General features: G+C 37.5%; 2 protein-coding genes across 2 annotated transcripts in view; both read right to left on the bottom strand.

Moving 5' to 3' along the window:
• Positions 1 to 2,339: 2,339 nt before the first annotated feature.
• Positions 2,340 to 3,399, bottom strand: LOC131432246 (uncharacterized). Its single transcript, XM_058598390.1, has 2 exons — positions 3,209 to 3,399; positions 2,340 to 3,153 (listed from the first exon to the last, which is right to left on the bottom strand). The coding sequence occupies exons 1-2, from the start codon at positions 3,329 to 3,331 to the stop codon at positions 2,377 to 2,379; spliced, it is 900 nt and encodes a 299-aa protein (XP_058454373.1). The 5' UTR covers positions 3,332 to 3,399; the 3' UTR covers positions 2,340 to 2,376.
• Positions 3,400 to 13,272: 9,873 nt separating this feature from the next.
• Positions 13,273 to 26,806, bottom strand: part of LOC131427249 (protein pinocchio) — a 97,300-nt gene continuing 83,766 nt past the window's right edge. The window contains exons 4-5 of the mRNA XM_058590262.1: positions 14,452 to 14,743; positions 13,273 to 14,327 (exon numbers count right to left, since the gene is read on the bottom strand). Coding sequence (XP_058446245.1) covers positions 14,097 to 14,327; positions 14,452 to 14,743 — 523 coding nt within the window. The 3' untranslated portion in view covers positions 13,273 to 14,096. The remainder of the gene's footprint in view (positions 14,328 to 14,451; positions 14,744 to 26,806) is intronic.

The raw sequence follows: 26,806 nt of genomic DNA, 5'->3' as shown, positions 1-26,806 counted from the left end.
ACCGGTATCACTACACGATGAAAAACAAGTGAAGTGATTGTTACCCTTGTTATCAGTAACACTTCACGGTGAAAACCAAGTGAAGTGAATGTAGGTTTTTATCACGAAAGTGGCTTCAGCGGAAAAAGTAATTACTTAGATGAGCTTGTTGTTATTATGAACATCAAATCACCAAAATTTTGTTGGAAAAAAAATGATTTTTTTTTTTAACTACGGTGATTACTTCACTAAGCGTGATACTGGTAATTGGGAAAATCAAGTGAAGTGACATGTAAGTGAAGTGAATGTGAAAGTGGAAGTGAGAACGGTAATAAGGGCCATCGTTAGCATGACAGGCAATACAAATATTAAAGGTTATTTTAAGTACCTTATAGTTATTATAGTTCAATAGAAGCTCTCCGGGCAATGAAGCCAGGAAAGTATCCCTCATATTTTCTGGGGAAAATACGGGAACACTTGAGAACTTTATCTGGACGGTATTATTCAATATCGTTAGTCTGGGTCCCTTCGCATTGTTCCATTCCGGGCAATGAAAAGGCAGACTCATTGGCTAAAGTGGGCGCATTGGAAGGTGATATTTATGAAAGACCAATCTGCTTCAATGAATTTTTCAGTATTTCTCGTCAGAAAACTCTCGAAAGTTGGCAAACTTCATGGAGCAATGGCGAACTGGGACGATGGCTACATTCCATTATCCCTAGGGTATCGACGAAACCATGGTTCAGGGGGATGAACGTGAGTCGCGATTTCATTCGCGTGATGTCTCGGCTCATGTCCAATCACTACACATTCAACGCGCATCTCTGGCGTATTGGGCTCGCAGAGAGCGGTCTCTGCGCTTGTGGTAACGGTTATCAGGACATCGAGCATATCGTGTGGACGTGCGTGGAGTATACTGACGCCAGGTCTTTATTGAAGGACTCCCTCAGGGCCCGAGGTAGACCACCTGATGTACCTGTTCGAGATGTGTTGGCAAATCGGGATATTTCATATATGATGCTCATATACAAGTACCTTAAACACATAAATATACAAGTGTGATCCGTTGCATATGGCATAGAAAGTTCTCCTTTCCTTGGCGAGGTTAAGAATAATTTTCACCTACAGGTTCGGCACTAACATCCGCTCGATTCTCCCGATCCCCTGCCTGTCTACCATCTCTATCGAAACTAACAAGATCTTCTTGCTGTCACTAACTTTTTCGCATACCCCTTCCCCCGACTCTTCACCATCTCGATGTAAACTAATTAGATCTTTGTCGTTTTTAGTCATTCGTTCCCATACCCTTTTTTCTACTGCGTTTTCCACAACATTTACTTCTCCATGTTTTTTTTTTTCATTCTCTTCGGCAACATCATTATAAACGCCCACGGAAAGCCGCCCCAGTCAACATGCGGGCCACCCGCCGGGTTCTCGTAACCCGGGGGTGTTTACCGCGGACCCACAAAAGAATGCGGCAACCTTTGAAATGTTTCCATGTCACGAGAATTATTCCCATGTTTCCATCACCACCGCCACGAAGAACCACTCCCATCGATGAGGGACACACGCCGGATCTTCAAAGATACAAGAGTGTTTCCTGAGGACCCACAGGGACAAGCCCTTGGCATCATAAACTGTAACAGATTGTGCCTTAATAAAATATATCTGAAAAAAAAAAGTACCTTATAGTACAATGACAATCCAAGACCTGCTGTAATCAATTTACAGTAGTGAAAGCATGTTTAGTGTTATTTGAGCACAAATTTGTCATATCTTCAAGTTGAAGAACCAACATTTATAGTAATGTATGAAATGTATGTAACAGAAGACGCAATTTAAAAGCGAAACGCACGACCGGCGAGTCAAGGCATTTATGAAGCAGCAAAAAAGGAAGTCATGTTTAATATTGTTAGGTATTATATTTCACACATGGAATGCACATCCGTCTCTATCCCTAGGAATGGGGTTATGGCGTAGTTGTACACAGCGTACCCAGTTCTGTCTCGATTTTCATTCAAACTCGTTCCAAGGAGTCGCACTTTTTCCTCACATGAAAATCAGCTTTAACTATGTAGGTATTATTTGAAATCGAAGAACAGTCCTCTATTAAAATATCCCTTTACCCTCATTACGGAGGGTGCGTTAGGGGGTTAAAACTAGTTAAACGATGCTAATTTGGTCACTTTACGACACGTGTTTCACCAGCAGCAGCGTTCCGTTCACTTTTCAAGACACACCCTTGCCACTACAACGGAAAAGAAAACAAAGAATTTTCAAATTTTAGTTCTAATCAAACATCACGATTTTTTGTGTTTTAAGTTACAAACGACAGCACAAGTCATTTTTAAGGAGTAAACAAGTATATTTATCAAAATAAAAACTATCATTACTGAATTAATTTACTTCTAACAATTCAAAATCTTTCAAGCGACCAATCGCCATTTCGATTTCCCCGTACAGTCGCATCCTAATTTCCGATTTATTCTGAGCAAATGAATCCGTCTTCAAAACTTTCAGGTTCTCGATCCGATGATTCGGTTTCGATCCATCTCCGCTGGGATGGAGTGAAATACCGGCGCCCAATTGCTGCTCGGATTCAAACTGGTTGATGGTCTGATCAATCAGATTAACTACGTTGGATTTTAGCTGGCAAAGTTTTTCAGTCACTTCCTGGCATGTCTTCGGATCGAAGCTTTCGATTGATTTGACGGCTACTGTGGCAGATGATTTACACGATTCGGGTTTGGGAAACTCAACAAAACTAACACTGCTCTCCAAGGATCGCTTCTTAGAGACGGGTAGTTCAATGACCGTTTCTTTGCTTTCAACCATGTCCTCCAGGGTGTAAATATGTTCGATCTGTGGCTTTTCTTTTGGAGCAGATTCATTTAACTTTTCCTTGGTTACAATATTACTCGGAGATGGGACAGTTGATTTCATCATCGACTTTTTAAATTCATTCACGTATTGGTCCAAATGCGATTTTTGACTCTTTTCGAAGCTCTTCCTGAATTCGGCAGTCGAATCGTTCTTAACATAGTCGGTACTTCGAGGACGAGTTTTTGCTATATTTCCGTTGTTAAGTTGATTATTTCCGGAATGCGGCAATTTACTGTACATCGTTTTCAGGGAGTCAGTTTCCAGCCCATTTATGCCTGATTTTTCACAATCCTAAAGAGGAGAAACCGATTATTTGTAACGAAGTTTTGACTGATAATTAAATTACCTCTTTCGTAAGTCGTCTGTTATATTCGCTGCGTGGAATGGAGTAGTCTTTCCCTTTGTAGTTAACTTGAACGAAGTCTTCGCTTTTGGGATTTGCTGCCCACGTATTTGAACCTTGGCTCATGTTTCACGACTATTGTTCCCTTACCAAATCTTCTAGAATGAGAAAATTGATTTGAGATATTTTCACCTCAAAAGTCGATGCGTACTGTGATTGAAATTCAACACTTTTTCTAGATAGATGTATAAATTATTCACAAATCACAACAGCGAAGTTCCATGATTTTAGTCACGGATTGAATCCGTGCTTGGGTTTGTCGGACTAGAAGGGGTAATAATGATGCAACATCTTCTCCTTTTAGACGGAAAATGATTCAATTTTCTGATGCGTATTGCCAAAGCAACGTTTCGGAAGCTATTATAATATTGAAGAATATATTAAAGTAATGAAAAAGTTCGTATCTGTCAGCACGTGTTTTGTGGGAAGAAGTAACAATCAATTTAAAGACTGTTTCAATCTAGCTCATTGGCATTAATCCTCCTAATGGTGAGATGATGTTTTTCTTTTATTACACATTTTCTTTTGAATATTAAACAACTTACTGAATCTTGCATAAAAACAAAAAAGTTTGTTTGGGCGTAAATCTAAGACAGGACCTGACAACTGTTAATTCTCTTTCCGAGCTAGTTTCGGATCAGCTCATGATTGGTTGAAAATGGTTGTTGTCAGTATCGTCGGTAACAATGTAGTTTGATATTGAATATTTTCTTATTCTGATACATCATTCTTTGTAAAATTATCAATTTCAATTGTATTAAAGTTAAGCTTGTTTTTAATTCCCAACAGTGTTATAAGTTTATGAGTATATTTCTCAATCACTGGATGATACAAAAATAATGCTTGAAATCACGAAATGTGATATGGACGGGTTATGTTGGTTGTATCTGCGATTAGCACCAGATCTTCGGATAAAGACTGTCCCAGGACGCAACCGAAAACCGCTGCCATTTCGCAATGGTTCAGAATCTGTTAATTTTTATGGCTGCGTCCTGTTGTTTACACTCTAACCACTTGTGCAGTTGTTTATTTGTTTTCATTAGTTTGTTTCGAAATGCGTGGACTTTCAGCAGAACAGCGTTTAAAAATTGTGTACAAATGGTGCACAGAAAGCGGACTGTCACTGAGAAAGATAGCAAAAATGGAAGGAGTAAGTGAAAAAGCCGTGCGAAATGCAATTAGGAAGTTCGGTGAGGATAACACCTTTGAGGATAAACCGAAAACGGGTCGAAAAAAAAGGTCCTGCTAACCCTCAGTTGGATAAACGTATACTGAAGGCGTTCGAGCAAAAGAAGGAGGTTTCAGTTCGGGATGTGGTAAAAAAAGTGGGCACTTCGAAGTCAAATGTTCTTCGTGCTGAAGAACGTTTGAATCTTCAAACCTATAAGAAGCAGAAACAACCAAAACGTAGTCCGAAACAAGAAGCATCGATCAGGCCGAGGGTTCGAAAGCTGTACAATACGATTCCTGCTGGAAATCTGAACTGCATAATCATGGACGACGAAACATACGTGAAACTCGATTACAAATCCTTGCCGGGACCACAAAATTATACGGTGCTAGAAGGGCAAGTGTTAAACCAGTCCGAGACATCGATTGAAGTCGAAAAATTTGGTAAGAAAGCTATGGTCTGGCAAGCAATTTGTAGCTGCAGTAAGATTTCGAAACCCTTCATCACCACTGCTTCAATGAACAGCGAAATATACATCAAGGAATGTTTACAAAAACGACTTCTACCCATGATTCGAAGTCACAAGGATCCTGTTGTCTACCATAAATGTCACTTTCGTCCCAAAAGACATGAATCCACCAAATTGCCCACAACTTCTATCAATTGAGTAATTTTGAGCATTAACGAAGGAACATCTTAGGAAACATGTCTCGGTAGCCGAAACAATTCAATAGCTCAAAAAATATTGGAAAAAAGTGTCAAAACTGTCGCCAAGAAGTCTGTACGGAATTTAATGAGGAACGTTTGCAAGAAGGTGCGCCAGCTAGTCTACAATGGCTAAGTAGCAAATGTTGAGAATAATATTCTGTTGTTGTAGTCTAATATTATCAGTATATCGAATAAAATTTGAATATCTAACACTTGTGAATTATTTACAGTGGAATCAAAGTGCTTCCATACTTTCTGGGACAGTCTTTAGGGTAAAGTGTTAGATTATGTCTCCTACCCCCGTTATGGAAATATTAGGATATTTCTAGACGTATTAATATATTTTCTTCGATGATGTTGGTATTCCATTGCAAAAAAGACTGAGAAACATCTTTTTTAATGATTCTGGTAGCAGTGATAAAAATTGGTTGATTAAAACACATTTTTCAAAACGATTTCTCAGTTTTTTTTCCAATCAGTGGTCCCACAACAGAAGACATTATGCCCCAGAACAAAAGACATTATTCCCCTTGATATGCCGATATAGAAGAAAAGTAGAAAAAAGGAAATATTATTCGCATCAGAAATTGATTCCATTATCAATTAATTACAATTCGAAACCAACATTTTCGATCATCTGATAAATTTTACTTTAAGAATCATTATAAATCTATAAAATTCTAGCATTCGGCTGAATCGAGAGTGAGGCATTATGTCCATAGAGACACTGTTATGAAAAAAAGCAATATATTAAAGATATGATATAGTTTCTTTCCACGTTTAAACCATGAGATATTAGCACTGCAAAAAGCTAGTTACTAAATAGCAACCGACTGTTCGACGTTTTATACGGATTAAATGCTTATTTTATCGATGCAAAATATAATATCGATAAGCTGTCTAATAATATTTTTAGTTTATTCATATCTATCAGCAGACAACAACTGCCAAACTTGTTTAGTACACAGACAAAAATATTTTTTGAGTTTACATCTATTTTAATGCACATATTTGGAGCAGGCAATTAAACATACACAGTTCGAAAAAATGTGATTCTTCATCTTATGAGATGCACATAAATGGATCGTCATATTTTACACAAACTTATATTCAAGAACATGTAAAAATGTGTGATTTGAAAACTACATGGCTTGTATTCGAATAAAATAAAATAAAATAAAAAAATAACAGATAGGTACAGCGCGGCTTGAACCGAGAAATATTACATTACAAACACACCGTTAATTGACTAAACCACAAAAGCACATATCTGCTTCAAGAATAATTGATACATATAAATCTATACAGCGGCACTTGGTAGTGCAAATTACACTCGGAATCAATGAAATTCTGTACGAATGGAATATTGCATCACTTGACAAGTTAAGTAGTTATGAATTGTATCGATTGTAGAATTATGTTACCCGTAGAATTCTCAATTTGAAAATGTTTTTTACGCAATAAACATGAGTTTTTCTTCACCGTGGCATCCACAATACATAGTACTTTAAACCTAATATATTTCGAATATCATATTAGTATATTGGTATTCATTAGTTAATCTAAACACAGTTTTTATCAAGCGATTTGCTATTGTAAATTACATTAAATAAAATACATTTATTTTGTACATGATCTTATAACTATTTCAGGTTTGTTTGTATCAATTCATCACTTTCATTCAATATAATATGGCCGGATATTGGTTGAACTCATAGAATAGAAATGAGTCGAACATACAAAAAAATTTCCAATGGACTCAATGAAATGATAAAGAAGTTTCATGTAAGGAAGGTCTACCTAGTCTACCTTGGGTACGTAAAGAATTTGTTAGCTGAGATCTGACATCACGATACTCCACGCATGTCCAAACGACATGATCAATATCGCGATAACCTTCGCCACAAGCACAATGATTAGTTTCGGAAAGTCCAATTCGAAGGAGATGTTCATCTAACGTGTAGTGATTGGACATGAGTCTGGACATCACACGAATAAAATCCCTATACACATCCAGTCCCCTGAACCATGCCTTTGTCGATATTTTAGGAATAATTGAGTGCATTCACCGACCCAGATCATTTTTATCCCAAGAAGCTGGCAAGTGTTCTTTGGCGGGACGCGCTATAGAATTCGTTGAAAGCAATCGGTCTCTCATAAATTTCACCCTCAATAGCACCACGTTTGGCTAAAATATCGGCTCTTTCATTGCCTGGAATGGAGCAATGAGCCGGGACCCAAAATATTGTGATTTGATAATAATAATGACGTTCAGGCATTTTTGAAAATGTTGGATACTTTAGGTTATAAAGCTTCAAAAATTAATTAGCCCAAAAATAGATGTTTTAGAAATTTAGATTTATTTAGAAATTTAGATTATTTATTTAGATGTTTTAGGAATTTAGATGAGGAATTTTTGAGAGTTACGTTATGGTGTAAGGACCGTAATAAGGGTTAGATTCTTGCGGTAATCGAGTAACGAAGCGTTACTTTTTGTGAATTATAGGCGTTACGAAGCGTTACTTTTTGTACGCTATAGGTGTTACGAAGCGTTACATTCGTTACTTCTTTGTATGTTATAGGCGCTACGAAGCGTTACATGCGTTACTTTTTTGTGTGTTATAGGCGTTACGAAGCGTTATTTGCGTTACTTTTAGTAAATAACTGGCTTTATGGAGCTTTACTGTTTTGAAACTTATAGGCGTTACGAAACGTTACGAAGCGTTACATGCGTTACTTTATGTGAATCATATGCGTTATGCAGCGTAACATGCGTTACTTTTTAGTTAAATATAGGCGTTATGAAGCGTTACTTTTTGTATGTTATAGGCATCACGAAGCGTTACATTCTTTACTTTTTTGTGCGTTATAAGCGTTACGAAACGTTACATGCGTTCCTTTTTTGTATGTTATAGATGTTACGAAGCCTTACATTTGTTACTTTTATAGACTAAGTCTTTCTATATGAGAAAGGCAAAAAGGAGAACATTGGAAGCTCGAGCCAAAAATAATTAAAGCTTCGAATTCGCAATAAACTGAGAATATGTTTCAAAACAAATCAGTTCATTAGTTGTTGAGTTGTTGATTAGATTGAAGGAAAAATTGTTTTAAAGGAGTTATTGGAATTGTTAGATACTTCCATAATTGACATTAGCATCAATTACTTTTGCGATTAGAATTTAAAATAATTTTCATAGTCTTTAGCTAAAGGTTCATCTCTTTTTCATAATTCTCAATTGATAGAAAGAGCAGATGGGTAAGTTAAGATGAGTAAAAAACTAATTAAACAGAAAATGATAATAATTGAAGAGCAACGATGTAAAAGACGTCCAATGAGTAATGAAAACTTCTAGATGAAGGTGAAAGTAGTATAAATAAAAGTTTTATCACTAACATTATCTTTTCGTATGTTCAAAGAAAATATATTAAAACATTTAACAAAATTTTTCAGTATTCTTCGAGAGGGTCACATTATAACTGCTTTAGTTTTAGAATTATCAAGTGAAGTTTTGCTTTTCAATTCATTAATGCAAGCGGTTTCAACGTGGATCAGTCTACGTGCTGTAAAGCTCATGAAACGGTGCGACATCTGTTTGTCAATTGTTATTTTCAAACAGAGTCGGACTAGATATGAGTTAGAATTGAAAATTTTAAACTTACGAAAAGAACTAATACAAACTAATACAAGTAATTTTCGTTGACTCACAAGAACCGAAAATGACGAAAACTACAACTGAAACTGACCCAGGGTAGTTTCGACAAACAAACAATTTCCACGTAACTGTGTTGGGTTCGCAATTACCAACGGGGGTGTGAGCAAAACCGATATAAGAATCAAGTTCGAAACTGACTGGAATCTTAGATCAATAATGTTGAAACTAGGTTCGAAACTGGTTTCAATTAAAAGGGTTTGACAGCAGTTAGGGTGGAAACTGGGTTAGGTTTGGCATCAAGCGAAAACGACATAAATGTCACTCTTAGCTTCGCTCGCAAATTTTGAGAACGAGATCCATGTCCAGTCAACGACGAAATCGGAATAGTAGATTCAGAATTGTATTCTTTCTTTTCTTTACTTTTCCAGTCATTTTTGGTTTTTAGTGAAAATCGTATACTGTGCAGTATCGCTATTTAACCGAAGCTTCGTGAATCGATAATATTGATATACAATTTTACCTGTTGGTGCTCGTATCTATAGTAGTTTTGATTTCCAAAGAGGTTCTAGAGTGAAATAACGTTGATCATATTTCAGACTTTTTTCGCAGCCTAACTTCACAGATTTTCAATATATTGAAGAAAGAATGAGAATTGAAATTTGACTAATTTTTCATGTAAATGATATTTTCGTTTCGTCTTGTCGTAGGGAAACGAGTGGTCAAAGGGAAACGAGTGAAAAAAATGGTTGTTCCAGCTGTTGAGTCGATTTTATTAGCAATATGTGTGTTTAATCTTTTCTGCTTCAACTTTATGTTAAGAAAAAATTAACTTCATTTTATCTATAATATTATTTGTGTATTGATACAGCAAAATTTATTGTTGAAATAAACCGTATCAGTTATATTTTTTATAAACCAGAGCAATTTTTTCACGTGAATGAACAGAACAGTTTGTACGCTTTTGAATAAGTGAGATTTCATGTTCTAATTTTTTTTAATCTTCTCAATCTTTTTTATCTTCTTATTTGTTTGTCTTGGGGCTTTTCTACAATTCAAAGCATTAGTATTGATAATTAATAACGTTAGAAACTGAACAAGATTGCATAACACGTTTTCGTTACAAAAAATATTTGATGTAGGATATCTCTACTTTGACCGAACTCCAAGGATCCCGCACCATTGAATACTATAAAAATTAATATACCAGGACTTCATTGTGGTATGTAAATAATTGGAATTTTATGAATATAATTGAAATTACTAAAACATGTAAATATAAATCGAATAAGAAGAAATGTATGAAAACAAACCGTCCAAATTATTTTAAATGAAATTATTTTACTTTTAAAAGTAAAACAAAATAGAAGATTTTAACAAACAAAAGCGTAAGTAGAAACACTAATCATCTTTGTTTTTCATCTTATCATTTATTTCAACTGCCAAGTTTATAAATTCAAAGCATTATAAATATTACCTTTACCTTTGGTTTATTTTAAACTGAAGTAAAATATTTGTTATTTATACCAAAAGAATTCTGAAGTGAAGTGAATTGAGATAAAATCTGCGTATGTGTTTTGAATTCGATCGTTTACAAATGAGACAGTAATAAACGAAGTTGAAACTGTTGGATTGTATTCTTTCATTGAAAATATATGATAATTTCAAGTTCTGCTTATGTGTTTTGTTTTTAGCGCTGCACTGGTGTAGTGTAGCACTGACTATACTCGCTCCAATTTGGCCGTGGTCAAGGCATCCTTTATTGCCCTGCATCAGTATAGTCCTCCGGTTAAAAACGAAAACGCAATAAGACTTCCTTCAAATTATTGGGTTGATGTAAATAATTTTCTGGAGACATCCAGGTACATATCCCAAATAGCATGTTAAGTTGCTGTCTTGTGTTTTTCTACTGATTGTGCATTTTATTAAGTTAGTTTATATCACTATTCTAGTAACTGTTGTGTTATGGAAAAAGCGCAATTTTTCTGTGCTGTGCAACATACTTTCAAGTTCATCCGTTATTACGAACTTCACAACGATTGTGCAACTGATACAAAAACTCATGCGACGATCACATCAAAAAGGTAGTAATAAAACCAGCGAAAAAAAACAATTGTGAAACTCGTGAGAACTACTATGTAATGTCAACAAGAAATGGAATGACGTTTACAAAAATATGCAAACTTAATTTCTAATGAATAAGTTTCACATTTGATTTTCAATACAACTGCTCTTAACATAAACATGGAGTTACATTTGCTCAGAGTTAAGAGTTCCATTTTTATAGTCTTCAAAAGGGTAAAAGAAAAAATACGTAAACATTTTTTCTCTTTGATTTTTTTCAATTTCTTGTTATTTTAACTACTAATGAGACCAGACTTAAATCAGCATTTGTAATGAAAAAAATAATGACAGAAATTACTTTTTGAGCGGTTAGTGGAATGAATTAAATCGATTCAAAAAGAAAAAAATCCATTTAATTCCACTATATGTTAAAAGTCTGTACTATTTCGCCACAAATGTAACGAAAGAGTAAAAGATACCAGTATTTAGGTGTGCTTTTTGCAATCTCCTTCTGTGCATCAAGTGTATCCTAAGTCTGTTGGAAGAAAAATGCGGTGCTGTCTCTTTTGTATTAGTTCAGGTAAATCGTTTACTATGTTTTATTACATGTAGTATCTTGGAATGTTTACATATCGATAGTCCCACGACAAAAGAGTCTAACTACAAATGAGAGCCTATCTTTGTTTACTTTCTCTTTTGATTATTACGGAGCCAAGTTTCTAGTATAATTCGAAAGCTTGTGGTTTTAATTTGAAGAAGTAAGACGTCAAATATAAAATCAATCCGGTAAATCGTGAATGAAAACGTATACGAAGAGAAATTGTTATTTGCAAATAGGCCCTTTTGTCGAGGGACTATCGATATTTCCTTTGTTTGTTCGTTCTACAGTTACTCAAAAAATTGATCGTCCACACGTATGATGCTACATTTTATTGCAGTTTCTTACTGTTGTTAGCTAGTTTTTAATATATTTTGAAGTGATTTTGCAATGAAAATTGTTTTGAAACATAATTGAACGAAAACTTGGATTTAAATTATTTTGTTGTTAGAAATAATCGATTTATAAGGAAATGTATGCCTTTTTTAATCTCACAAAATTGATCGTACACCAATATCGACACAATTTACTATGAACTCGTTTTGTGTGTAAGCTGTCAGTGTTAGAGTAAACAACAATAATGGTTCGTTTTAGCTTTGGTTTGAGTTATAAATTGAAATACAGAGAAAACCGTTATTTTTTTGCAATGGAAGGCCAAAGAAAGCAAAAATACAAAAGTGACGCAAAATAGGAGAAATCGTTGAACGATCACATTCCACCGTACAGAATATCATTGACAACTGGAAATACGAGGGAACTCTGAAAAACAAGGCAGAAGAGGAAGAAAACGTATCCTATCGGAAGTTGACGAACGGTTTATAGTTCGCAAAATACGAAATAACCCGAAAATAAGTGAACCGAATTTCACGGCGGAAGTGTCTCGTGATATCAATTGACCTGTTTTAACTGAAGCTGTTCGCCGCGTTCTCCGGAAATCTAATCTGCATGGTCATGTTGCCCGTAAAAAGCCATTCATATCAGCAGTAAATCAGAAGTAGCGGCTTGAGTTCGCCAAAACCCACGTAAACAAACCACTGGAGTTTTGAAATCAGGTAATATTCACTGATGACACAAAAATAAATTGCTTTGGATTTGATGGCAGACAAATTGTTCGGAGAGAGCCGAATACAGAGCTCAAATATAAAAATTTGATCGTAACCTAAAACCAAGTGCACAAAAATTAGGACTATCATCAGGATGATCCAAAACACACCTCACATGTTGTACGGGAATGGCTGTTACATAACGTTCCTAAGCAATTCAATACACCACCACAGTCACCAGACATGAATCCCATCGAAAACCCATGGGATAAAATTGATCGGCGGTTCAAGGATACTAACACTTCAATCAAAAACACGCTGAAACAGAAAATAAAACAAGTATGGGAAAACATCCGAGCATCTTGCGCAAAGAACCGATGGACCTAATGCCCCGCCGTTTGTAAGCCGTAATCGACGCTAACTGGTAACGTGTGAATTAAATGGAATATTATTTATCTTTTTGAGTCTAATTCAAGACCTTCAGAGTAGAAGATCCCCTTAGATCTCAATTTTAGTCTTAATCGAAGATTTTTGAATCAGCTTGAACATTTTCAAATAGTCAGGTCTATAGAAATTCTTTACATGTCTTAACCGGGCTCCATGATTAATTTAATCATGCTTCATTATTTATGGCCACCGGGTGAATCATCCGATTTCGAATGTGTGTAATTGATGCAGAATGCGACTTTAAAAAGACGGCCCAAGTAGCGTTACACGTATTTTACCCAGGGAAGGATAAATTAACTGGTATATCATAAATAAATCAATCAGAATTAAGATTCTTATGTTTTATTAAATATAGAAAAAATATACATATTCACATATAATTAGGAAAAGAAGACTACATACCACAAAGATCTAACGCAATACAAAAAAAAAACCTTAAAAACTATTGCCAATTTTGTTTTTAATTTTCCTTTCGTGATCAGTAACATCTAACGGCTAACATTTAAAGTAAATGTTTTTCACAGAAAAACATACACAATTAATTATAAGCTTCCATAATATCTTGTCTTTAAAACACACAATTTCTAATTCTTTATTTTTTTTGTTTCCTGATAAGATCATAAAAATATATATTCGTTTCACACGTGTTGTATAAATATACCTATGCGCCAAAATCTTCGCATGTCATAAGAAATCTAAACATTTCCCTCAGATCTCCACTAGACAACAACGCTTGCTCACAGTATCTAACTGTGTTTCAACGCTTCTTGTATGCCTGTCGTTGATCTCGTCTTCCAGAGCAGAGCTTCAATGCTGGCGACCACTAGCTCAATTACAGTCTACAAATGCAATATGTTAAGAACAGTTTCTGCGTTTTTTTTTGTTTCGATTAAGGTTTGGCCTAATAAATGTTTGATACGTTTATCAACGAATAGGAACTTATAACGAATTTTGTTTTGTATTTATACAACTAACCATAAGCAATCGGGGAGGCAGGTCTGAATGTTCTCCGTAGACCGTCCCGTACCTGTAACTATTTGGAAATCTGACGAACTTAGCATTACGCGACTTACTAGCTAGCCTGCCTAAACGCAAATAGACCGGATACCGTGTGAACAGCAAAAAGCCGCTGTAGGGTACGGCGCAGTCCTCAGTTGTGTGCTTTGGCCGACAGTTTCTCCAAGCGCGCACACAGCTCCTGCTGTAGAAAATGCTGATTGGCGGTACCATGACACGTCGAAACTGGCTGGGCTGATTGCATCAACTGGTGGTGGCTGCTAAAGCTGGCACAGCTGCTGAGTGGAGCCGACTGTAGCGGGATAATCGGAGCAGCGAATTTGGCGCAAACTCCTTGCCAGCGTGCTTTACTGCAGGCGTGACTCTGGAAATGAAAATAAAAAAATTAAGGTGAGTATTTTTTCTTCTTCGAAGTTTGCAGTGGAATAGTGGTAGAAAGCTTAGCGGAGATTCCAACCCGCCGAAGCTTTTACGCCACCGATGCTTACCATGGTGAAATCGCGCTTCCATGCCTGTCCGCAAATGCCGTCACAAAGCATGCAGGGTCGCTCCATGCTGTAGCCACCGCACTCCGAACAGTCCAGGGACATTTGATCGCCGGTCCAGGAAACACCACACGTGAAGCATGAGCCCAGCTGAGCACGCAATTCCTCGATGGTGAGCACGGCTTCGGAGCTTACTTCCAGAGCAGCGGCTGCCATTGCGGCCGAGCTAACCACGGTGAGCGATGGACTGCCGACCAGGTCCGATAGTGAGGAGGACAGGCTGAGGCTGGTACGGCTGAAAGTGGACGTGAAGGAAAAACGTTGGAAATTTAGTACTTCCGGTTAGGATGGAATCATCGTCTAGAATGCTGGTATTCAAACGCAGAAGCCGAGAGGAAGTACGATAATGGTGAGAGCGAAGTCTAAAATTAACCTATCAATGAACAGGTATTTCGATAGTATCGAAAACATCCGTTTGCTGGTTGTTATAATGAAATGATGGGAAAAATCGCAATCTCCGTCGATTAGCTATTTTTATCAACGACCCGTTCGTCGTTTGTTCGATATTGGTTGTGGGTGGGTGGAGGAAAGTGAAAATGTATAAACAACGGATGACCAGCTGTTCATACTACGAGAATAGGAACTCATTGACGCATGAATCGTTTGAATGGACAGACATGTTTGGGTGGTTCTAAATATTTACTTGGCAAGCACACCGTTGGAGCCCGTTGCAAGAACTACTCTAGTGTAAGGTTCTTCAAGTTGGTTACACAACAGTTATAGCAACAGAATGATAATATAGCTGTTTGACGTCGTAGTTATGGGTAATAAACTTAGACACTGTACAGTTCGTAACCAGCGTTGTTGTAGAATAATTGAACAAGGTCAAGTTCAGTTGCTACAGGATGGGTGCCATCCGAGGTTCGATTTTGTAATCCAATGTTTTGTAAGGCGCTAAAAAAGTAAATTACTGTTCGTAAATCGATTATGAACTGTTAGGTAAGCTTCGTACAGAGTACGGAAGAAGAGATGACGAAAACAATTAAAACCGAGTTTCCGACAAATTGATATTGCACGCTTCACGCTCAAAGTATTTTGTGGTTACCGATAAAGGTTGTAAGGTATAGTGTTCGCAAAGCACGTGCCTTGATCTTACGAGATTCGAATTCTTAAGAAACGATTTACACAGATTGAGTTGTTGAAATGGTCGCACTAGCATCTATATCGTTTCGTCAGTAGTGAGATCATGCTTGTACTGACCCTTCCAATTAGCGACAAGCTGCAACCGGAAATGCCTTCTTGAGTGTCTGCCAGTGTGACCACGATGACAAGAGAAAATCGGTGAATTGCGCTTCACTTGTTCTCAATTGTTAAATCCGCATGGTCAACATCAAGAATTGATATACAATTGAACTCGAATGGCACAATTCGGTACAGATTTAAAAATCGATTCGAAACTAGCGCCTTCAACCTGTACTTCGAACGTGTCGGTTCGTTTGAAATTGAAGCGATTCCAAGAATTTTTAGCTTGTTCGGCTTTGGTTCCGCTCTAGTCATTGATATAAACAACGGTGGTAATGAGTAAAATGTAAACTTGTACCAACAGTAAAATTAATGCTGTTGAGTGATTCATAACAAGCTTAAGCATGCAAACCGGTAGACGAGAGTTGGTCGGCAGCCTCTCGGGGTGATTCATCGATACTACCAGGTACCGGTTGCGTTGGCGAACCCTTTGGGCAACAACTGCGAATGCAGAAATGCTCGCCCATACAATCCTGCTGTAAACTACGGTCAGTCAGTTTCACACACGATTTGGTAGATTCGAGTGGGCTTAGATTAATGTTGGTAAGTGATGAAAGACGAGTGAACAATTTCTTTCGTTATTCCTGCATGTCCGCATTTCGTAGCTGCTTACATGACAGGGCAGTTAACTTTTGGTTCAATCACTTTAACTCATGGACCAAACAACAGAATGTTATGAAATAATGACAGGTATGATTTAAAGGTTGGTACTCATGAAAAATAATAAGCGAATTTGGTTGGCAGCACCACCTATCTTTCAGTTTCGGGACTTATGGCAGAATTTCGAACGTTAAAAATTTGAACATTAGTTCAGAACAGGTACGCTCACCAATTGTTCTCTTTAAGTATTGTTTTAAGACTCGCCGAGATTCTGTTGAAGGTATGAAGCTTGGAAATGTAAAATAAAACTTGAACTAGAGTAATCACATTCTCAGTAAGACGACTCAGTTTTATTGGTTCCAAGGCTGTTCGCAACGTTGTTTTATTTTCCATGGGCTGATTTATTTTAGATGTACGACTAAAACATGTCAAACGCAACGCTGAGATCTAGTTTTATTTTTCGAGCACGAATTTGAAACAGGTCTTAAACTGTTCGATGAATTTGTCTCAATTTATGCAAATTGGAAACACGAATAGCACACCGTTTTACTTTTCTTGTGTGAGGTGAAACATGCATTTTAATGTATTTTACTTAGCAACTAGAGCCTGATACGACTCGTTGTCTATAACAATTTTTATTTTCTCAATTCTGCAGAACTTAAAATTTTCGGATGGCGTGATTAAGTGATTTTGACTCGAAAATGATTACTTTTGATTCACTCATTGAGCAGCCACAAGTAAGTTTGTAATGAAATCTGACAGAGCAAATGTCAAAGCGTCGAGTTGTATTTCAGAAATTGTCAATATAAGCTGAAAAAATTATCCAAAATATTTTCTATAAGTTCGTGACAAAAATTCATATCGTTTTCGAAGACCATTCCTTTTGATTGACTGTTTCTGATTTGAAACATCACAGTACACTAATACATCTACAGAACAGCGATGAGATTTTTTTTTCCCATAAATACGTTTATTTCTTAAGGCAGTTTACATAAGTTTTTCTTCGCCGTAGCATCACTTTTACATAATATTCTTATCCTAATTTAATTCTAACATAGTCACAACGTTTTGAATTTATTAAAACATATTCTCTTATAGCTTAAATATCATCTTAGGTAACTCGTCATTAATTATGAAATCTACTCGGAAATATTATTTGAACCAAACGATTAACTTCTATAAGTAATAAAATAAGCTGTTATTTTCAGACATTTTGTTGATAATTTCATAAACTGTTCCGAGTTTGTTTGTATCATTACATAATTTTTATTCTAATTTAGCTATTGGTTGAACTCATGGACGCAGCTGGGATCAGAACTAAGTCTTAAAAGGGGCCTTTATTAAATTGAAACTCCAATTTTCTTTATGAAATGATAAATAAGTTTCATGTATGAAAGGTCACGACAAGCAAGAATGTCTCGAACTGGGATATTGGATAGTTTACCTTGGGTACGCAAAGAATTTATTAGTTGAGATCTGACATCACGATACTCCACGCATGTCCAAACGACATGATCAATATCCCGATAACCTTCTCCGCAAGCACAATGATTAGTCTCGGAGAGCCCAATTCGAAGGAGATGTGCATCTAACGTGTAGTGATTGGACATGAGTCTGGACATCACACGAATGAAATCCCTACTCACATCCAGTCCCCTGAACCATGCCTTTGTCGATATTTTCGGAATAATTGAGTGCATCCACCGACCCAGATCATCTCTATCCCAAGATGCTTGCCAGCTGGCAAGTGTTCTTTGGCGAGACGAACTATAGAATTCGTTGAAAGCAATCGGTCGCTCATAAATTTCACCCTCAATAGCACCACGTTTGGCTAAATTATCGGCTCTTTCATTGCCTGGAATGGAGCAATGAGCCGGGACCCAGACTATAGTGATTAGATAATTATTATTCAATATGTCGTTCAGACACTGTTTTATTTTACCCAAGAAAAACGGTTCATTTTTGCCAGCAGCGATTGAGCGAATGGCTTCAATTGCACTCAGACTATCTGTGAAGAGGAAATAATGGTTTGGAGATAATGTGACGATTACACTCAAACTATAATGAACTGCTGCTAGCTCTGCTATATAAACAGATGCAGGTTCTTGAAGCCTAAATGAGGCCGAAACATTAATGTTGAACATACCAAACCCTGTCGCTTCTTCAATTCGCGATCCGTCCGTGTAAAACATTTTCTCAGAGTCAATATGCCTGAACTTACTTGAAAATATTTTTGGGATTTCCGTCGAGCGTAGATGATCCGGGATTCCACGCACTTCACGCTGCATGGATGTATCGAAAAATAAAGTTGAGTCAGGGGCACTTAGGATGCTGACACGGATAGGAATATATCTTGAAGGGTTGATTTCCTGTGACATATGGTTAAAATATACTGTCATAAATTTTGTTTGAGATCGAAGCTCGACTAGTCGTTCGAAATTATTAATTACCATGGGATTCAGCACCTCACATCTTATTAGCAGGCGTGATGAAAGCTCCCAAAATCGATCTTTTAATGGAAGAACTCCCGCCAGAACTTCAAGACTCATTGTATGTGTCGAGTGCATGCAGCCTAAGGCAATTCGCAAACAACGGTACTGAATTCGCTCAAGTTTGATAAAATGAGAGTTTGCAGCGGAACGAAAACAAACGCATCCATATTCCATCACTGAAAGTATCGTTGTTTGATACAATTTTATTAGATCTTGCGGATGAGAACCCCACCAAGATCCTGTTATTGTTCGAAGAAAATTTACTCTTTGTTGGCATTTCGTTATCAGATACCTAATGTGTCCTCCCCACGTGCATTTGGAATCGAACCACACCCCGAGGTATTTAAAAGTTAAAACCTGTTGAATCATTCTTCCCATCATATGGAGCTGAAGCTGCGCGGGATCATGCTTTCTTGAAAAGACGACTAACTCTGTTTTCTCCGCAGAGAATTCGATACCAAGATGAACAGCCCAAACGGACAAGTTATCTAAGGTATCTTGCAATGGTTTATGCAGATCAATAGCTTTGGGCCCAGTAACTGAAACCACGCCATCATCTGCCAATTGCCTTAGTGTACATGGGGTTACTAGACAGCTGTCAATGTCATTCACGTAAAAATTATAGAGGAGCGGACTGAGGCATGAGCCTTGCGGGAGACCCATGTAGCTAATTCTGAATGTTGCCAAATCGCCATGTGAAAAATACATGCACTTCTCTGACAAAAGGTTGTGCAAATAATTATTTATAACCGCTGGAAGTCCATGTTGGTGGAGCTTGTCTGAAAGAACATCAATGGAAACTGAATCAAATGCTCCTTTAATGTCTAAAAATACAGATGCCATTTGTTGCTTTTGAGCGAAGGCAATTTGGATGTCAGACGAAAGTAATGCAAGGCAATCATTCGTCCCTTTATTTCTACGGAAGCCAAACTGAGTATCTGACAACAAACCGTTCGTCTCGACCCAAGTGTCGAGACGTCGTAGAATAATTTTTTCGAACAATTTTCTGATGCAGGACAACATCGCAATGGGTCTATATGAGTTGTGATTGGAAGCTGGTTTCCCCGGCTTTTGAATGGCGATAACTTTCACTTGTCTCCAGTCAGGCGGAACAATATTTTGCTCAAGAAACTTGTTGAACAATTCCAACAAACGTCTTTTTGCGATGTCGGGCAGATTCTTCACCAAGTTGAATTTAATTCTGTCCAACCCAAGGGCGTTATTGTTACAAGACAAGAGTGCTATAGAAAATTCCATCATTGAAAATGGGTTATTAATAAAACCATTATTTGGAGGAGATTCCCGTATAATGCTTTGCGTAGGAACAGAATCTGGGCAAACTTTCCTAGCAAAGTCAAATATCCATCGGTTCGAGTATTCATCACTCTCATTGCCCACGTTACGATTCCTCATTCGTCTGGCCGTATTCCAAAGAGTGCTCATTGAGGTTTCTCTTGACAAACCTTCGACAAAATGTCTCCAATAGCTACATTTTTTGGCTCGAAGTATGCTCTTGTACTTGGTTTCTAAAACCATAAGTTTTTCAAAATTCTGAGGAGTTCCTCCTCCCCGTTTTAGAAACGTCTTGCAAGCATTTTGTTTTGCGAGTTTAGCCTCTGAGCACTCTTTGTCCCACCAGGGGTTGGGAGGCCTTCTGTTAGTCGTTGGCCCAGGAAAGCGTTTAGTTTGGGATTGTTCTGCTGCCTCCAGAATCGAACGAATGAGGAAGTCATATTCTTCAAGTGGAGTGAGCTCTTCCATTGAATTCAAAATACTAGAGATTCTACTTTGGTATTTAATCCAGTCGATATTTTTTGTCAAATCATATGGAATACTAGCTGAATTAGCAATACATTTGTTACAGCTAATTGAGATGATGATTGGTAAATGATCGCTACCGTGTAAATCAGGCAATATTTTCCAGGTGCAATCTAGTCGAATTGATGTTGAGCAAAGAGATAGATCTAATGCACTTGGGCGTGCAGGAGGTCTTGGGATCCGTGTCATGCTACCCATATTTAATACCGTCATGCTAAAATTGTCACAAATGTTTTGTATTAAAGATGATCTGCTATCATTGTAAACGGAACCCCACATCATTCCGTGCGAATTTAAATCCCCTAGAATCAATCGTGGAGCAGGAAGGGCTTCAACCATTTCATTAAGCTGTCGCTGTCCAACTTGTGCTTTTGGAGGAATATAAACCGAAGCTATGCAAATATCTTTGCCTTTAATGTTTATTTGGCAAGCAACAACTTCTATACTAGAAGTTGAAGGGATGTTTAATCTATAAAAGGAATAGCATTTCTTAATTCCCAAAAGCACTCCATCATACGGAGAGTCTCTATCGAGACGTATAATGTTAAAATCATTAAAATTTAAAGCTATGTTTGAAGTAAGCCATGTTTCGCATAAAGCAAATACATCACATTTTTGACTATGCAATAAAATTTTAAATGAATCAAGTTTTGGCATGATGCTTCGACAATTCCACTGCAGGACAGTGATTGTATCATTTGCGGCGGGTGATAAATTATCCATCAAAAGATACAAAACCTGAGACAATTGGCCATTGAGCTGATAACTGCTTCAAAAAATTTCTAGCTATTGGAAGGAATGCCATTATGAGGGTCTTTAAGGGTTCAGATATATTGAATGCTGAGAAAATCCATTCAACAATTTCCGAAAACTTCAGTAATCCTGTTGGTGGCTGTGAAATGGAGCCCACAGGATTATTACCTTTTTCTGTGCTAGATCCTGGATTGGTTTGTGAATTTGACAAACCAGGAGGCACAGTCTTTGGTTTTGACTTTTTTTGTTTAACACGGGGATCTTTTTTTGAAGATGAAACTTTAGGTGTCTTTTTTGGTAATTTGGAAGAAGACTTCTTTCTCTTAACTGACCCTTGGGTAGTGATAAACGAATTACCTTCACTATTTTCGTCAGAGTCAGAGTCCTCTGTTTCCTCTAGATTTGAAAACCCGTTTTCGGTTTCCAAAGGGGGGACATCAATGACCATTTTAAGCATTTCTGCATATGTGCGCTTAGACCGTGCTTTTAAAGAAAGCTTAATTTTGTCTTTGTGCACTTTAAATGCAGTGCATACTGAAATATCATCATGAGGACTATTCCCACAATAAATACATTTTTCAATTTCCTTGTTGCAATCATTATCTTTATGAGGCCCTTCACACTTAATACATTTTGGTTTATTACTACAGTAAGTAGCTGTGTGGCCGAATTTTTTGCAGTTCGTACAATTCATTACGTTTGGAACAAAAAGCCGAACAGGGAGGCGAATTTTATCGACATAGACATGGGACGGCAACGCAGACCCGGCAAATGTCACTCGAAACGAGTCTGATGGGCGATAAACTTTTTTTTCCTCTTCATGAACTACTGAGTACAGTTGTTTGCACTCCAGTATTTTCACACCCTCAAGCATAGAGTTCTTGAAACGACCAACACCATGCTTGAGTAAATCATCTACCGAAAGACTCGCTTCGGTAACAACACCGTCAATTTCGACATGTTTGGAGGGTATGTAAACTTTATACTCTTTAATGAAATGTTCCGAAGAGACAATATCATTCGCGTGTTTCAAATTATTTACCACAACACGAATTTTATCGTTATTTACTTTTATGATCTCTTTGATTGAAGAGTATCGTGATGTCAAACCTTTAGAAATTTGGTAAATGTTTAATGGCTTTGATATACTTCTAAAAATGACTATCCAAGGCCCAGAAGAGCTCTCCTGATATTTTTTCGTCCGTGGGGGTACAGGATTCATGCTAGGATTTACGTCCATGGATTCATCCATCACATTAAAATTTTTAATCAAACTTTAAAATAAAAAATGAAACCAACACTACACAGTACTCAATCAAAAGGAAAAGAAAAAACTTCTACCTTGAAATTGTTGTCTATCTCCGTTGCACTGCCGTGTAGATCCTCGTTGCTCTAGATGTTCTTGTTGGTTGCTGATTGTTGGATGTGATGCTACTGCTACCTGACATCCAGCACCACTCGATTTCCGATTTACTTTTGTCTTCGCCAGCTGTAACCAGCGCAGGTCACCGGTGTATACCTGCGTGTTGTATGGCAGTGGAAAGACCGAGTTGTCTTGTCTCCTTCTTCCTTGTGCTCCGCACCGATATGCTTCTGCACCGAAGTGCCTTCGCACCGGTGTGCTTTTGCACTCTCCTGCTTCTGTGTGCCTTTGCACTCTTCTTCTTCAATGTGCCTTTGCACTCTCCTGCTCAGCACTTGTGGCTGTATATTGTGGCCTGGGAAGAGCTTGGGAAACGCCCTTTGTTGTTTCCTTCACCAGCTTGGCCCAGCACTAGGGCTCTCTTATGCAGCACGATTTTACGTTTTAACGGCTGCTGCCAACAGGTCTCTACCTGTAGTTCAACCGTTGTCGTATTTAACGCGTGTAAACTAACCAGCGTTATTAAACTGTACGCTTCTATACACAACCTTCTCGGTTGAACGGCTATTACTGAATGAGCGATGAGATTATCAAGCTCGAGCTCTTTCTATGACAGTTTTAAATTATACGCCAACCTGTCATTTTAGAACAGTTATACATCAGGGCGTTGTGAATGCCTAAAATACTGCTTTATTTATTCGTTCAGTTCGACTGTCACATATCAAACTGGAATAGGCTGCTGTTCTTTTTTTTCTTTCTATTTTAGAAAGACAAAAATTAATTATTTCTAGAATTGAATTTTAAAAGTTTGAATAATATCAGGTGTACAACTTTGCTTCCGCCGTTTTCCGATAGATGGCTGTACCGGCTGAGGCTGGTCAAAATACATAGATGATAATGCCTTTAAAGTGAGTGTGTACAGTGTCTAACGAATTGTCATCGCCGTTTCAGTGACAGTTGTTTGTGTGTTTGTCTGTTTATGTGCCTAATTCTCGCTATTTGCGGGAAGTTTTACTTTGCTGTTACAACTCGAAAAAAAATGCAGCTGAAGCGCATCGAATGCTCTCAGAAACTTACGGTGATGCTGCTCTGAGTAAAAGAACGTGTCGGGAGTGGTTTCAACGTTTTAAAAATGGTGATTTCGATGTCGAAGACAAACATGGTGGCATTGCTTGATGAAGATTCGTGCCAAACCCAAAAGAGCTTGCCGAATCGTTAGGAGTTAGTCAGCAAGCCATTTCAAAACGTCTCAAGGCCCTGGGCATGATTCAGAGAGAAGGAAACTGGGTGCCGCACGAGTTGAAACCGAGGGACATCGAGTGTATGTGAGCAACTGCTTCAAAGACAAAATCGTAAGGGGTTTTTACATCGAATCGTAACCGGTGATGAAATGTGGGTTCGATACGATAATCCAAAACGCAGAAAATCATGGGGAAAGCCCGGACATACTACTTCGTCGAAGGCAAAACCGAATATTCACGGCCCCAAGGTTATGATTTGTATCTGGTGGGATCAGCTCGGTGTGATTTACTACGAGCTCTTAAAACCGGGTGAAACCATCACAGGAGATCGCTACCGAACGCAACTGATGCGCCTTAGTCGCGCGCTAAAAGAAAAGTGGCCACAATATCAAGAGCGACATGACAAAGTCATCCTCCAACACGACAATGCTCGGCCTCACGTCGCAAAAGTGGTCAAAAAGTACCTGGAAACGCTGAAATGGGAAGTCTTGCCCCACCCGCCGTATTCCCCAGATGTTGCCCCTTTTGACTTCCACACGGCCTGGCAGATCAACATTTTCAATCCTTCGAAGAGTAGGAAAAATGGATTGCTTCCTGGATAGTGTCAAAAGAGGACTCCTTTTTTTCGAGCCGGGATCTGAAAATTGCCGGAAAGATGGGAGAAAGTTGTCGCTAACAATGGACAATACTTTGAATAATACATCTGTAAGCACTTTTTCGCAATAAAGCTTTTAATTTTGGAAAAAAACGGCGGAAGCAAAGTTGTAAGTAATTCAAAACTGTTATACGTTACTAAGTTTACTGAACATTTCCTGAAAACGTTTTTAGCAGCTCCGAATTTTATTCGGGAGATGCACCATAACGTTAGACTGAAGTAAACGTATTCCCCTACAAGGTGTTCCAGTTTTACTAATACTAACTTCAATCCTACATATGAGCCCGATCATGATTTGCGGAAAAAATTGAAATTTTATGTTTTGAAAGTACATTTTGGTTGAACGCTTTCGTATCATGAATTATTTGGACTTATTTCGATGAAATTCAAGCGTAATGCAGCTAACATGGATGGCTAAAACGTCAGACGTATGTCTACTTCTTTGCAGCATACATTCAGGCGTTTTGTCTTAGAAAGTGAAATGATTGCAAATATAACTGAAATGTACTTTTAAAGCATTTGTTCAAATGTGATTCCTTTATTTGTTGAATTTTTGCTTTTAACTAATGTTTCGAAAAACAAAATAATGAATAGCACATAGCGAATTTCTTCTGAAGAGTAATTTAAATTAACGGTTTAATTTTTGACGTGAATGCGTCTTACTTTACTAAAGGCACCATTTCAAAATTCGGCTTAGGGAAGAATGGGTGGAATTTAATCAAGTTGTACAAAACGCTACAGCATAATTCATTCTTCATGCCTTCAGAAATATGATCAGCAATTTGTGATAGAATTTTCGACAGTTGGAATAACCATGAATAAATCGAAAAACTTATGGTGTTTTTCATTGAAAAACACTGGTGGCGTGGATTACTCTGGTTTTGCACTTTCGAGCAGGAATGGCAATGAAACACCTTCAGAATATTGCATTTCTGCTCGAAAGTGCAAAACCAGAGCAATCCACGCCACCAGTATTTTTCAATGAAAAACGGCATTAGTTTTCTCAATCATTTGGAAACAATTAGAAAAATTTATCACGCTTGCTGAGGTAGTCTCGGTCCCGATGTCCAACTGGACGAGTATAAATGATAAACCAGGGTCGATAATCGATCATTTCCGCGTGTGCATTAGACGGAATTGTATGTCGAGGTGAGAACCTACAGCAACAACAACAGACCTTCTACGTGGTGTTACCCCTCATTTGAATTGGATTCTAGAACTAAATTCAGAACCTGAATTCTTGTCCTCCTGAATTCTGAGGCTGTGAACCATTTCGCGGTTAATTTTAAATTTTGGTTGAAATTTGACACTCGAGCGGTTATTTTGATGTTGTCAAAAATAACCCTGCTCGAAAGCATGGTTATTTTTGACAGATTGATGGTTATTTTACGAAACTGAAAAAAATCTTGCAAAGAAAATTCTAATATCAATTCTTTAGTTAAAATTATTTCCAGTGCAAAATAAACCCATATAACTTTCCATCCGTCAAACTTTGAAATGGGACGCAGTTTTAGTTAAATTTAACTACTCGCGACACAAAATAACCGCTCAAGTGTCAGATTTCAACCAAAAGTTAAAATTAACCGCGAAATGGTTCACAGGCTGAACTTAATTTAATTGGTTTGGTTTTGAATTCAGTTCCTGAATTCAGTTCCAGAACACAGATTTAAAATTTGAAACTAAGCCCTGGAACTAACTCCTAATTATAGATTCTGGAACTGGTTTCTTGACAAGATTTTGGAACCGAGTTTAGTGCCTCAACTCGAGTTCTGACTTCGTACCCAAAATTCTCAATCCAAATCAACAATTGAACAATTCTAGATCTGAATATTGAAACGTTTTAGATCTGAACTCCAAAGAATTTGGGAACGGACTTCTGAACGGACTCATAATGTACTTCCTAAATTCAGTTTCGGAATTCATTTCCAGAATTCAGGCTTAAAATTCAGAACCTGCTTTCTGGAATTGAGTTCGGAACTAGATTTTAGAACTAAAATCTGTTCCTTAATGAAAATTTATGTTCAGAATTCAGTTCTAGAATTAAATTTCAATCGTGGATTCTGAAAATGAGTTTAGATTCGGAATTCTTGAACTAATTCCATGAACTGATTTTCTTGACCAGTCCAAAAGTACG

This window comes from Malaya genurostris, chromosome 2, assembly GCF_030247185.1.
Source record: "Malaya genurostris strain Urasoe2022 chromosome 2, Malgen_1.1, whole genome shotgun sequence".
Classification (NCBI taxonomy): Eukaryota; Metazoa; Arthropoda; class Insecta; order Diptera; family Culicidae; genus Malaya; species Malaya genurostris.
The sequence above is the reverse complement of the archived record's forward strand: the minus strand, read 5'-3'. Positions and strand labels throughout refer to the sequence as shown.